This window comes from Brachionichthys hirsutus, chromosome 16 (genome assembly GCF_040956055.1).
Source record: "Brachionichthys hirsutus isolate HB-005 chromosome 16, CSIRO-AGI_Bhir_v1, whole genome shotgun sequence".
Taxonomy (NCBI): domain Eukaryota; kingdom Metazoa; phylum Chordata; class Actinopteri; order Lophiiformes; family Brachionichthyidae; genus Brachionichthys; species Brachionichthys hirsutus.
Genome location: NC_090912.1, coordinates 4335036 through 4349683, shown reverse-complemented (window position 1 = coordinate 4349683; position 14648 = coordinate 4335036). Strand labels below are relative to the sequence as shown.

At 43.8% G+C, this 14648-nt stretch overlaps 1 protein-coding gene across 1 annotated transcript in view; it reads left to right on the top strand.

Annotated features, from left to right (window-relative positions):
• The window catches only part of cacna1aa (calcium channel, voltage-dependent, P/Q type, alpha 1A subunit, a), a 52950-nt gene that overhangs the window by 32508 nt on the left and 5794 nt on the right, over positions 1 to 14648 (top strand). Inside the window, exons 34-46 of the mRNA XM_068750390.1 lie at positions 562 to 645; positions 1785 to 1787; positions 3194 to 3310; positions 3488 to 3553; positions 3810 to 3901; positions 4015 to 4165; positions 4355 to 4482; positions 5635 to 5731; positions 10688 to 10793; positions 11321 to 11428; positions 12373 to 12476; positions 13951 to 14066; positions 14171 to 14303. Of these exons, the coding sequence (XP_068606491.1) occupies positions 562 to 645; positions 1785 to 1787; positions 3194 to 3310; positions 3488 to 3553; positions 3810 to 3901; positions 4015 to 4165; positions 4355 to 4482; positions 5635 to 5731; positions 10688 to 10793; positions 11321 to 11428; positions 12373 to 12476; positions 13951 to 14066; positions 14171 to 14303 (1305 nt within the window). The remainder of the gene's footprint in view (positions 1 to 561; positions 646 to 1784; positions 1788 to 3193; positions 3311 to 3487; positions 3554 to 3809; positions 3902 to 4014; positions 4166 to 4354; positions 4483 to 5634; positions 5732 to 10687; positions 10794 to 11320; positions 11429 to 12372; positions 12477 to 13950; positions 14067 to 14170; positions 14304 to 14648) is intronic.

The following is a 14648-nucleotide window of genomic DNA, read 5'->3' as shown; positions in this document are numbered from 1 at the left end:
ATGTATGGATCAAGTTCATTAATTAATGTCATTCATGCCCTCTTCACGAGAAACCGGCAGGAATGCAGTCTAACCTGTGGTGATGTTCTCTATGATGTACCATAATGTAAATATAGGAAGTTAGAGGGCTGGTGTCGCGCTCTCATGCAGTGCATGTCGTCCCTCACTCTTCTGCTGGCATCCATCCAACATGCCGTCGCCAGAGATCTATTCATTTTGTCGAATTACTTTCCTCTTCCTGGTGGATTTTGACATGTCTTTTTCTCCACTTTTCTTGGGTGTGACTTTTATTCTCTCCATTGCCTTTGTTTATCTCTCTCTTAATCTTTCCCATCATTCTCCTTGTCCAATTTGCAAATATTCATTGTTAAATCACCACAATCCTGCCATATCCCCCCCCCCCCCCGCTATTTTAGTGCGGACCATCCATTCTCCTTGTATCACATCTTTTCCTCTCTCTCTTCCTGCTATACCATTTCATTTTAATGACGTTACCTCATGTCTTCCTCATTGTCCCGCTGTCTAACTACTTTTTTCTTAATGTTTGTTTGTTGTTGACAGAATTATTTCAAAGATGCCTGGAACATTTTTGACTGCGTGACAGTTCTGGGCAGCATCACTGACATCCTTGTTACTGAGCTTGGGGTGAGTGGCAAAATCTAGAAATGTGAATTTTTAGAAGTCTATGCCCAGGAGACAAATCTGTAGACAATATTCCTAATGTGTGTTTTTTGTGCGTTTTGAACAAGGATGGTAATTTGTTGAGGGACTTTCAAGCATGTGTCTGAGGGCATGTACATCCGTCTTATTGTCTAAAAAAAAACATACAGCAGGCAAGGCAAGGAATAAGGCAAGGATCATGAGTCAGAGGCTGCTGTCGAGGCTTGTGCTGCTCAGTCATGCATTATTATCATCTCTTGAAAGTCTTATATAATTGCCCCAGTTGGTGTGACGAGGAGAGACCAGATTCCAGCTGGCCAGCACTGAGCCACTGACTTGCAAGGCAGGAAGCATGCTGATGTTCAGTAGTCAGTCAGCAAACAGCTTCTGATCAAATGACCTGTAGAGAGACATCCATCGATCATGTTAGTTGTGCACGGCTACACTGCTAAGGATTTCATTATTAAAGGTCCATTATATAAGTAAATGAATAGGACTAAAAAAAGAAGGAAGTTACTGTAAAATTTGAATAGTACTTGCTTACCATATTCAATGGCAGCAAATCCATTCTCATCACATACTGTGACGCCCACCTTCGAGTTCTGTCTGAGGAAGTGATGGAAGCAAAGATTCAAGCCCTCTCAAGGTTTAATTTGATGCTCCGGCCAAATCATAATAAATATTTAATTGAATGGCTTGTCTTTATGCTGGCATACAATTATGTGTATTTATTGAGCGCGCCCTGCTGTCTTGATCATTGGCATCACTGCTATATTGATGTACAAACGTTGCAGACAGATACTTGCTGTTGTGCTGCTAACCTCTCTGTTTATTGACTGTTGATTTCTTTCTTGTTTTTATCTTTTCCCATGCTTTCTTTAAATCGCCCACAAACTTAACGATGATCTGCCGTACTCTACTTCGGCCCGCCCCTCGCCCCCCTCTCCTTCCCCCCCTCCAACAACTTCTACTTCCTGCGATTCTGTCCAATCAAAATGCACTATAAATCCTCTGTGTCTACCCATGACAACTGGCTTGGTCAATCTCTCTGGTTGTTCTTCAAACCAACCAAAAATCCAAAAATTTGCCGCTATAAACCATATGTCTGCAACATCCACATGTAGATGGTTTGTAATTTTTTGGACATCTTTTTTTACTTGCATCTTTTACCTAAATGTGCATGATTTGCTTGACCCCCCCCAATAACTCCCAACTTCCCACTGAGCTCAAAATTTGCCCTCTTGTCGCTGAGTTTACTAACCTCTCTACCAATCATTAATAATTTGTCTTCATTCTTTGCATCCTTTACTGAGAACTAGTGCTCAGTTTGCAAAGGATAGGATTAGATTAGATTACTGCATTTATCTACTGAGATTATGCACAGTATCATGCACAACATACACTCCCCACGTACAGTATATGACAATGAATGGTAGAGTTTGTCCAGTAACAAGAGTGAATCCAATGCTATGCCACTGACAGATACACCAACTGATGCATGTTGCCTCTTGCATGTCTCCGGCAAGAATCCTTTATTTCTATGACACACACACACACCCACACACACCTACACACACTTCCTATTGTCGGTAGATCCTGCATGTGTGTGCTGCCTGTGCCTTCTCAGGATTTGTAGCCATCGTATCGCAAAGACATGATCTGGTTATCAGTGTGGTAAGCGGTTGAAGATTTGTATTACCAGTTTTAACAATTGCAAGAATAATTAGCAATTTTTTTTGGACATGAGAATAAGCTTTGTAAGTGTAAGAATAAATTCATTTAATTATCCTAACTAGTTCTTCAACCACCCTCCACTTATTCGTCTGTGGCATGAGGACAGAATGTCACGTGACTTTGGCAGACGTTCCTATTGGATGGGGCATCAGCTGCAATGAGCCTTGTGCTAGTTAGTGCACATCTGCATGCGCTGAGCTTGATTCATGACAATTTTCTTTTGCCTTGAGAGAATTAGTGCATTTGGTTGTCTTTTCAATGAAACGTCCTAACATTCCTGCACTTTGACTACTCACCATTTATGCCACAATTACTACTACATAATCCAACTGGATGAAACTCGCTAGATTTGGATGATTTCCGTTCCCCTGTGTTGTTTGGTTTACCTTTGTCTAAGTTAATGGTTATGAACAGCTTGTTGGAGCCTTGCTGGTTTGAGTTTGTTCTGCTTTGACTTGTTTAGCTCCCAGTTCCTTTATTTCTATTTAGTTTGACTCTCCTGCGATTTGAGTTTGAATGTTTGTTTGTTTTTTACACTATTTATGTTATGTTTTTAATGTCTAAGGAAACTGTTTGCACCCTTTTAAGTAAAGCTAACTACTCTTTCCCTTCATTCCAACCCTGAATCCTTCTCTCCTCATTTTCCCCTACTATCTCACCTTTCTCTACTGCTTCCCTTCACATTTTCGGCATTTGTTTACTTTCATATCCCCCCTCCTCATCACTACCTCCATCACCCCACCCACTGTTTCTCCTCCTCTTCCTCTTTCTCTGTGGACATGCCGGGGCTGCTCTGTAGAATAATTTCATCAACCTGAGTTTCCTGAGGCTGTTCAGGGCAGCTCGACTCATCAAGCTGCTGCGGCAGGGAGAAACCATCCGGATCTTGCTCTGGACGTTTGTCCAATCCTTTAAGGTTCACATCTAATTATTAAACATAACATAGAACCTGTGTTCATTGAGATTTGTAGATTTTACTGAAATACACATATCAAATATTCTGCTTATACATAGCCAATGCTCAGGTGTGCTTTCATATACTGTCTACATTGTATATCAATGAACTTTATACTGAATAATTGTCTCTCCTCAGGCATTGCCTTATGTCTGCCTCCTCATTGCCATGCTGTTCTTCATTTACGCCATCATTGGGATGCAGGTGGGTGAGAGCCTCGCTCCTAAAAATTGCTATAGTGGATATATTAAATACATTTAATGTAATACTGAGGATGAGGACTAGGATAATGATAATAGTCATAAGGATTTGGTGTATAACCTACAGAAGAGGAGGAGGATTATGGACGTGGGGGGCTCTGGCCTGAAGGGAAGTTTGTAGAGTATTAATTCTGCTTTAGCGACAATGAAGGACAAAAAGGACGGAGCTCCGGCGTTAAACGTGTGATTGTATTCGACAGCTGTTTGGGAATATTGCTATTGAAGAGGACAGTGCCATTGATCAGCACAACAATTTCAGGACCTTCATACAGGCTCTCATGCTTCTGTTCAGGTGATTGTGTGTGAACATGCGCCCATGTGCACTGCTTATTTGGCATATTTAAATATAAGAAGATTCCAAATCCCTCCAAAGTTCAGAAAGGATTATTTATTTTTGTATTTTAGGAGTGCGACAGGAGAGGCCTGGCATGACATCATGCTGTCATGCCTGGGGGGCAAGACGTGTGACCCCCTGTCAGGGAATAATGACCCCGAGTGTGGCAGCCAGTTTGCTTACATGTACTTTGTCTCCTTCATCTTCTTCTGTTCATTCTTGGTGAGTACCTACTACATGAGCAACCCCCCCGCTAATGTCATGTCAATGTGACCTCTTCCAGAAATGCCTTGGAAATCAGGGAACCATGAAACCATTTTTTGTTGATTTTCAGTCGTATCAGATCGTTCACATTTATACATCTGTGTCTTTCGTGTGTCTGTGTGTGTGTGTGTGTGTGTGCGCGCACAGATGCTGAATTTGTTTGTAGCCGTCATCATGGACAACTTTGAGTACCTGACAAGAGATTCATCCATACTGGGACCTCACCACCTAGATGAGTATGTCAGGATATGGGCCGAGTATGATCCTGCTGCGTGGTGAGTGGTAACATACATGCACTCAGACGCATACACTACCGACACGTGGTAAGCCTTAACACTGACATGATGCAGTGTTTGTGATCTTTTGTTAAAAAACGTAGTGCCAGTAGTTTTCAGCTGGTTAGTGGACTACAATTTTTCAAGGGGGGCTGTAACAGACCAGAGTATAACCTCATCAGGCGTCTGGTTATCTCTTACGTCGTACAACCCTTCCATTCTCCTCCTCGTCCTCCTCTTCTCTGCAAACTGTCCTGGAACTCCTCCGACAAATCCTTAACCTTCCCCTCTCCTGGAATCTGCATACTGCCCCCCCCCCCCCCCCCCCAAAAAAAAACTTCATGTAGCAACGTCTACACTTTGAACGAAGTTGCCCAGTCCAACTCCGTCATCTGGTAGTCTGCTGTGGACATGTTAGGTTTCACGGTATCTGTATTCCAGTGCCCATGTGTTTGCCCCCCCCCCCCCATGTAGACGGCAACACAGACTGCTCCAATCAGGGAAATTTGCCTCAGTCAGGACAATTAGGAAAGGAAAGGAAAGGAAAGGAAAGGAAAAATAAGAGAATGGGAGGCAGGATCATTGAAAAAAATGATGATTGAAAAAAAAAGAATGAATAGGCAAAGATAATTTTCAGAATTTAATCAAATGTTATGTGTTATTCTTACCTTTACTGTATATTGTGAGACATCCTTTCTTGAAACTAACCTGCTTTTTTTCCACCCCACATCTCTGATTGTGATACAGACAAGAGAGAGAGAAAGAGAGAGAGAGAGAGATGCATGGCTGACTGAACACATATTTAAGAGGGGGGGCATTTAGTGCAACACAAGCAGCTATTAAGCATTTAGCTGTGTATCAAGCACATGCTTTTGTACTCAGCTCTGTTAATACACACAGCCATTTAGGGGCGGGACTGGCCAGGGAATGCAAAGGGTTGTCATACTCTAGGTTTATGGGTGTGAGGGTACAAAGGAAGCACATTTAGCATGTATGTAGGTGCATAAATGTATAGAGATTGACGCTGTGTACTTCTCAATATTCTGCTCTTCCACCCAATGTTTTTTCTTCTTTCTGGTGTGTGTGGGCATTTTTTTATATATATGTGTGTGTATATGTGTGTTTCTTAACTCCCCTGTATTCTTCTTGCAGCGGTCGCATTCATTATAAGGACATGTACAGTTTATTGCGAGTTATCGACCCGCCTCTCGGCTTAGGCAAGAAATGCCCCCATAGGGTGGCCTGCAAGGTTTGACTCCCATTCAAACAAAATCTTCAAACCACACTTGCTAGCCACAGCATCCAAGAATGGAGTGAATGCCGCTTTATATATTTTCCTTTTCTTTTTCATTTCAATTTTTACAACCTTTTTTTCTCCATTATCGACTCGCATTCTGAACTGCTGAGAGAATGTGCGGGACAATGCAGACACCCAGAGAAGCATGTGAAATGCACTGAAATGGGACGCTAAACAATTCGCATTAAGACGTTGAAAAATGAATCTGTTTCCTTTTCCTTTGCTTGCCGTGGAGCCACGTTAGCAAGCTACAGTTAGCCGCTGTAGTGTTGCATTGTTCTTGGTTGTTGAGGGTTGTGGGAAAGACAGAAACTGCATTGACACTCCTTCCTCCTCCTCCTCCCCTCTCTCCTCACATGAGCGGGGGCAGCAGCTTGGTGCCTGCTGTCAAGCTCTGCCCTGCTCGTCTTTGCAAACGCACACAATCAAACACACATCACACAAGGATAAAACCTATGAAGTTACTTTCCAAATTCCAATCCTTGATCGTCCTGCCGCTCCCGTCTTTGTCTCATTTGTCCCCCGCCCCCCCCTCTCCAACATGTTAGAGACACTCTGTAGCTCATAGCTAAGCCACACGGCCAGTCTCTCCTATTCTATATAACCTTGTCCTCTACTAGTTTGTTTTTTTGGGGGGACATTTTCTCTCCCCCCCCTTTCAATCTCTGAAAGTGTGATCCTTTTCTCCTCAACCCGAACCCCCTAATCAATTGTCTGTCAAGCTCACTTTTCCCTCACTTCCTCCTCTCTTCTCCCCCCCCCCCTGAACAATGTCTCCATCTCTCTCTCTCTCTCTCTTGTGCTTTTGTTAACGGGGTGGTGGCACTGACTGATGGTGCAGTGGCAGGATCAGTTGCAGGGAAATGTATGACATGCTGAGGCACATGTGTCCTCCACTAGGCCTCGGGAAGAGGTGTCCAGCACGGGTGGCCTACAAGGTCAGAAAGGACCCCATCGTCACCCGAGTCTCCTATGGGTGTCAAGCGGGTTTCTTTTGGGGGGGGGGGGGGGGGGCAACGGGATTTAAGCGCTTAACGTGGTGTAAACTTTAGTGTTGTCGTTTCTCTCGTTCTGTTTCTTTTTCGTGGAAAGTGGGGGCGGGCTGGTCGGTGTTGTGGCGTTGTGTGGTGGTATGGGATTGGTGGATGAAAGTGACAAGACAATTATGGCGAAAGGTTAGACGGGGGGGGTATCCACAGGAGGGAACGAAAAGAGGGACCTTCTCATCTCGTTTGCACCGTGTACGATGGATACTCGCGCTCACATGCATGAAGAGGCAAACGCCGCGCGCATTCTAAGCGATAATGTCTTACTCTTCAATGAAAGCGGTGGCAGACATGAATGCATTTACTTATAATTCAAGAAATCAATCACACATATAGACACTGGCTAAACACACACGTATGCCAAGAAACGCGCGTGTGCAGCAGGGCTTGGAAGGTCCGCTAGACTTACGTCCTCTGAGTCATTCCGTCCTGTGGATGGGGAACACACACACACATACATGCACACACGTGCACACTACAGAATCCAACCATGCCCATCGACATGCAGGTACGATCTGTTCCTAATGGTAGAGAGCGCATGAGGGCTTGTGTCAGTGATGTGTTTTCTTTTAGAGAGCCTTTGATTGCCATAAGCAGTTCTTATTCCGTTACCCTCCATGTAGCAGCTCTAAGCCCCCTCAAGCAGCCTCCTCTATCTGCAAGTCCAATCTTCTCTTTGTCCTTTGGTTCTGTTGTCAATGCAGTTCTATTCTCTTTCCAGCCCCCCGCCCCCGCCCCCCCCCCCCCCCCCCCCCCATCTCTGCATATCGCTCCCTTCCCCAGACATGCACACCCCCCTCACCTGCCTTCTGCATGGCCGATAACCCCCACCAACCCCATGCACAGACCCCTGTCTGTCCTAAAGTCAGCACAGACACAGTCAATCTTACATGAATCGTTATCAGAATAGAAATATACAGACTGATAACATCTGGTTTTACCTTTACCATGTCTTCCTGTGATCAGTCTTACGACACATCATTGGCAGATCACTGTGTGTCTCAACGGGCAGCCGGCCAATCAGCCTGTAGGCACAGATCACTCCATCGCTATAGCCATCGCTTTATCTAACTCCATTCTCTTTCTCCAGCAAGCCCGGGGTCAAATTTGATACCACGGACAGTTCCATATGGATGCTAAATACATATGTGCAATGTGAAACATGAAAATTAAATTGCAATAATCTTCGTCTTTGTCTTTTGGGGTTTTTGCTATTTAAAGGAATCAATGCTTTCTTAATTATGCTTATAAAATGAAATTATATTATTTGACCCAGGATTTGCCGCTCCTCCTCTTTCTCTGTGACTCTGTTCATTTTAGATTTAACCCCACTCTTACATTACATTCTATTTCTATCTTCTATCCTGTTTTGGTTTCCTTAAAGCCTCCTCCCTGAATTCATGGACGGATCCTAAATCCCCCCCCCCCCCCTGCCGAACAACCCTGACATGTTTTACATTCATGGTTTTGGCAAAACTTCCTTGACCTTCTCAATTTGCCTCTCGGTAACTATTGCTGGAAATGCTTTCCAGAAGATCGGCATTTATGCATTTATGCCGCATCTCCCACACCGTCTCCCGCGAGTGCCTTGCCGATGAGAGACCTACCCCCAAAATCTGACCTTCCAACCAGTCCACAGAACAATGACCCATCCAGCTCCACTCTTTTCATACTCCAGTCTTCTCTCTCATGAAGAGAGTCAGCAGGGCCTTTGGGCAGGACTGCTTTCTTCCAGACATAACCAGCTAAGCCTGGTGATGTCACTTTATTTATTTATTTTCATTGATTTGTCTTTTATTGATTTCTTTCTTTTGGACAGGGTTGGGTACCGTTTACATATGGATACAGACATACGGCTACAGGTGCACTGAACTAAAATGAAGACCATGATGATGATGATGAAAATGAATATCTGTAAAGCATAGAACTTAATAAAACATATGAACAAATTAAAAATAGCATCAAGAACAAACAGTAGAGAGCAATAATACTAAGCCATGGCAGCATCTTGACTGCCGTATCCAAAGAAGAGAATGAAACAGCCATTGATTTTTGTTGGTGTCTTCGCTTCCACAGCATTTTCCTTTTCATAGTATATAATGTACATGCTATTCGTGTACTAATATCACATATTATCATACTACTAGGGTGTAATAGCATATTAAATGGCATGTTGATGAGGAATTCACCGTAGCCATTGCTAGGGACAAAGCCAAGCTCCCATCATTTAAAAATGGGTTACAGCTTATCCAAACTGATAAGTCATGAAATAATATTGATGAGGTTGTAAATGCCTTACATGAATTACTATATTGCTCACTGATTAATGAGTGAGGGCCCCAACTGCAGGAATGCTTATCGAAAAGAGGCGTGGCATTAAAACGCTTGCAGCATCACTGTGTTTGTGCGGTTGGTAGAGAATGGATGGAGATGGTAAATGACAATTTAATGCCAGTTGACGTAATGATGTGCTCTTCTTCTTTTAGCTAGCTGCTAACTGCTGCTACCTATAGTCTCAGCCTTCCAAGTGTAAGCCGCACACATAAAATATCACACCATGAAATCACACACTTGTCCTGCAGTCTCAGGAACTGAGATTTGGCACCAATTATTTTAGTATAAATCACAGTTTGTAGTACGTACACATTACCCTTAAAAGGACCAGATTTGGTACCCAACCTCCATTTTTGGTAAATTAATCTCAACATTCTCCACTCACAACATTTTAACCTGAGTTCCTCGAGCTTTACCTTTCAACTCTTGTGTCTATTTTCTATTTCCACCTCATATTTCCTCCACACACCGGTAAAATTCATCGACTTTATCATGGTGGCTATTTTTAGTTTCTTCTATCTTTTTTTCCACAGAATGCTGCTCTCTCTCACCTGTTAACCCTCTAAACCTGTTCCCATCGTTCACACATTAGACATCAGATAACTATTGATAGATCATCACGAATAAAAAAAACAACTCAAAAGCTCATTTTAATGTCGGCTAACAGAGGATGCTTTCTGTGTACGGCTGCGCAGCTGCTTGTCCTGTGAGGCATATTGCGTCTGCGTTGCATGCTGCATGGGGGGGTGGGATGTGCAAGACGGGTTGGGGGGGGGCTAGAGATTTAAAAAGATCTCAAGGGGTGTTATTTAATATGGATGTTCGGGGGGGGGGGGCATGATATGCTGCATGTCTAGGTTGTTGCCGTCTTCTGTCACTGAACACACACACAAACATCATCTGTGATTTGGTTTGTGTGTGTGAATTGTCTTTATAAAAGATAAACCAACAAGACCTGCAGAGGACCAAACCGATAAAGGAAAAACAAAGTCATCCCTTCCTGTAGATTGGTCCCGTGGTGGTTTTTGGTTTATCATCTGGTCTCTGTTTCTTTTATTCTGGTGGTGAACCTCCAAAGCCCAAAGGGGAGCTCTGGATAACAGTAGCCGCTGCTCAGCCTCGGTCTTATTGTCTCAGCATTGAAGGCTAAAGATTGTCAATTTCCCCGACCAGTGAGGGTTTTAGATTTCAATGAGCACATAGATGAAGCTACAGTTTTAAAGTACAGTAATGTAGTTTACAGATTATTTTAGGCTTAGTTGAAGTGAAAATCTGAAGAAGAAAAAATATTTATCCAATGACTGAAATACGATCAATTTGACACTGTAGCCAAGTCTGAGCCATTTTGCTACAGATGCTATTCGCAGCTCCTCCAAACCCCCTCCCTGCCCCCAACCTCACCTCCCCTTCCCTACCCGCAACCCCGTGCCCCTCCCCTTTGCCACCTGGAGGTCACACAAACGTGCCACCGTGCTTACTTCCCAGTTTTTTTCACCGCTGACTGCCTCCCCCCGCCTCCCCCCCACAGAGACTACTCCGGATGGACCTGCCCGTGGCCGATGACAACACGGTCCACTTCAACTCCACCCTCATGGCACTGATCCGCACGGCACTGGACATCAAGATCGCCAAGGGTACGGAAGGTTTGGAATCTCTCATCCTTCCTTTGAGCTTATTTTCACATTTCTCCCTTTTCTCATTTCCCCAGTGCTGTGCTTTGATGTTTCTGTGCTCAACCCAGAAACCTTCAGCTCTTCCCGATGTCTCTCCTACTGTAGCTTAAGTACAGTGAACGTTCACAACTCGTGTGTCGCGCGCGAAACCCCCAAACGCTGAGATCCTGTATAATAAAATTGAATTGCCTGCTGCCTGCACTTCTGATTTGATCAGAATTGAGCTTTCGCCGTGACTTTACTCTCATCATGACTCTTCTTGTCTTTGTTTACATGTTTGTATGTCCTTATACCTTTTCTATCAATCTGGATGGGCGTGAATGGTCGTTCTGCTCTTGTCTGTGATTGAGTAAACGTTTTTTTTAAACGTGACTTTTTGCATGTATATGTTGATGTGTCTGAATTTCTGTGTATTGGGCATGGATGTTGGTGTTTGTGTGCATGCATCTACACGCGTGTGTGTGTGTGTGTGTGTTGAATCTACCCAGGAGGCATTGACAAGCACCAGATGGATGCAGAGCTGAGGAAGGAGATGATGGCGATCTGGCCAAACCTATCCCAGAAGACTCTGGATTTACTGGTGACACCACACAAGTGTAAGTTGCAGAGTGGTGGTGCAGGCAGGACCGTGTGGCTCGGATGCAGCCACCCTGCGCCCGCCCAGTGCTCCAACATTGTTTCTCTTCACGCCACCTGAGGCCCGCTTCTCTCAGCCAGTTTTCCTCGCTGCTGCACCCTCTGATACAGCTGGCACCTTGACCCGACAGAGCCAGACCCACATAGTCCCTCAAATTGCATACCAGCAAAAAAAAAAAAAAAAAGAAGACATACACACGCACACACACATATATACATCATGTCTTCTCACACTCACTAGAATAGATCTACCACTCGTCCCAGACCCCTCCACCTCTTTTGCCTGGGATCAGAGGGTGCCTCACTATAGATCAACTCTCTATAGACGTCTTTTCACTTCAGGAGCAGCCAGCCGCACGCACTAGATGGCTGGCTGTGCTTGGAAATAGTGTTAAAAAGTAAAAAAAAATCTGCCAATGAATGCACAGATGCTAAGGCACTAGCTGCATAACGCCGTCGCTGCTTTAGTTTTATGAATGCATGAATTTTTCATTAAAGTAGCCAGGACATGTTAAATATATGTAGTTGTGCATTTGCAACAAACTCATATTAAAGTCAGTAACAGTCTCAGTCAGATATTATTGATTTTTTCTTTTTGTTTTCTATTTTTGTCTCTTATTACAATCATATTATTGCAGATTCCTGGAGCAAGAGATTAAAAAAAAATCTAGATTTCAATAAAATGCTTTGATGTGACAAATATTAACAGTATGTATAGTTAAACCATTAAAAAAAATCTGTCTGTGAAAAGACTAAATGCTTGGTGTTTGTTCGTGTGTGTGTGTGAGAGTCCAAATGTGTTTCTCTGTTTTGTGTGCATGCCTCACCCCTTTCTGCCATTCCTCGCACTCAGGGTCCATTCCAAAAAGGTCTAATCTTGCAGGTTAACTTGTCATTCTCTCAGCAGCAACAGACCTGACAGTGGGGAAAATTTACGCTGCTATGATGATCATGGAGTACTACCGTCAGAGCAAGATCAAGCGCTCGCAGGCTCTTCGTGACGAGCAGGTACTGCTTCCTGAGGGAGGAAAACACTCTGCTTTCCTACCATTTGAAGTCAAAGGCAGACTGACGCACTTAAATCCAGGCTGCAGGGCTGAAATCCCTTTCATACAAGCCTGGGCTGTGACAACCTCTGTCCTGATCCAGGATGGAGTCCTCATTCAGTCACCTCAAGGAGGCATCCAGAAGACAATAATTTACTGACATCCTATCTTCCTTATGCAACACTCCATTTCACTGCTACCATCTGCTGGAAAAGCTTGGTACTGCTTACATTTATGGAAAAGGTAATAAACTATATATATATATAATAAAATAAAAACAAAGCTGATGTGGACACAATCTCTCTAAATTTCAAATTTGAATTTGATGGAACATTTCGGAGTCATTTAACTATTTCTATGAGACTGTGGGGTTTGGTTGTCACAGCCCCTGAGGTATCCATACCTCAGCATTATGGGAGGCTGCCAAATGGCTCATTTTGCTGAGTTTGATTATACCCTGTTTTGACTGCTGTTAAAAAATACTGTACCTCCTAAATCCCCACTGCCCATGCTTCTAACCTTTGAGTGTTGGATTCGCATTATGATACTGCTGCATCCTACCCCAGAGTCAGAACGCTGTCCCTCATCAAAGGAGAGAATGCTTTCATCGCTCACCACCCTCAGATGACACCAAAACTGAACTCTTAAGTTCCTTTACAGGCTTTATGCAATCAACTTGGATCAGGAGCAGTTCATGCCTCTGAGGTTGCTCGTCAATCTGATTCTTAATTCCTTTTAAAACTCTGTCACCCGTTTTTTTTTCTTTCTCACGCATCAGGAAGTCTCCTCCTTCTTTCACCGCCCCCACAAAAAAACAATCCACCTTTGCTTTCTTTATCCACATCATCCCGTCGCCCAGGTATCTGTCACATTGTCAAATGCTGCCTCGGGACAGTACAGTTTCACACTGTTTCATGATGGAATCATGCAACAGTGCTTTACTTGCACATAGAAGGTTTACCTCAGTAAAGATGCAGGTAACATTGAATTGAACTTTTTCAATACTGTTATTACACAGGAGTGCTCCCTTGTTTATTTGACATGATGTCCTCCATCTCTGGTCCAAACAAGGCCTCTGTTTTAGTATATAGACCCATAAATTATAAGATAAAACCCAGAATATTGTTGATATTACCTTGAGTATGGACATTTAAATTTGACTTCCTTATTGAATTTTATAAAACACTCTAATTGTCGTCCTAAACATGGACCTGTCATTGTCCTAGAATACACTCTTCTTCCACCCATCTCTGTCTTCTTCTCAGTTAGGCTAATCAAGACCCCTATTCCGTTCCCGTTTCTTTTTGCCTTGCCTTGCTTCCACTGACAAGCTTTCCTTTCAACATGCCCTCTGTTCCTGCTCTGCCCCTTTTCCGTCCATTTCCCTGTCAGTCTGCCTGATAGCTGGCAATGGCCATGTTGTATATGTCACACAGAATCGAACGCCATTACTGTTTCAGCGCGTGGAGCCGCCTTCCCCTGCCCAGGACGGGGCTCCGGGACTGAACAGCACCATCCCTCCAACTGAGACAACAGAGACTGGCAACAGTCTGTGAGTTGGGTGCTGTGTGTGCGCTTTTCGGGGGGGGGGGGGGGGGTGTCTGCTGAAAATAGATCCATTAAAGAAGCCGTGTCTTTGACTTTTGCATGTCAAAGGACGGTGGTAGGCGGGATCCCGGAGAGCCACTCGTGGGTGACAGCCCGCGCTCAGGAGATGTCCCAGAAGGTTGGCAGTTGGAGTCCTGAGGGGCATTCTGAGGACGGCCTGGGAAGCATGACCAACTCTCAGGTAGAATGCACGCACACACACATTCACACAGATAGAACTGCACACACACTTAATGTGAAGAAATACTCAATCCATTCAATATTTATCTTTATTGTCACATCATTGGTGCCAAATGAACTCCTAAAGAGCCATTATGTGTGCTTCAATGGTGAAATGAGCTACGATCCTCACAGAAAGCAGCGACTCCCTGATTCATAACACCGAAATGGCTTCTGTGCCCCTTTGATTGAAGTGAGGTTAAAGGAGATTGAAACCAACTCCTTATTTTGTGTTATACACTTCATTTCAGTCCAATAGGAATTATCAACATTATCTCATGTTTATTTTCGTGAAAATAACGGAATA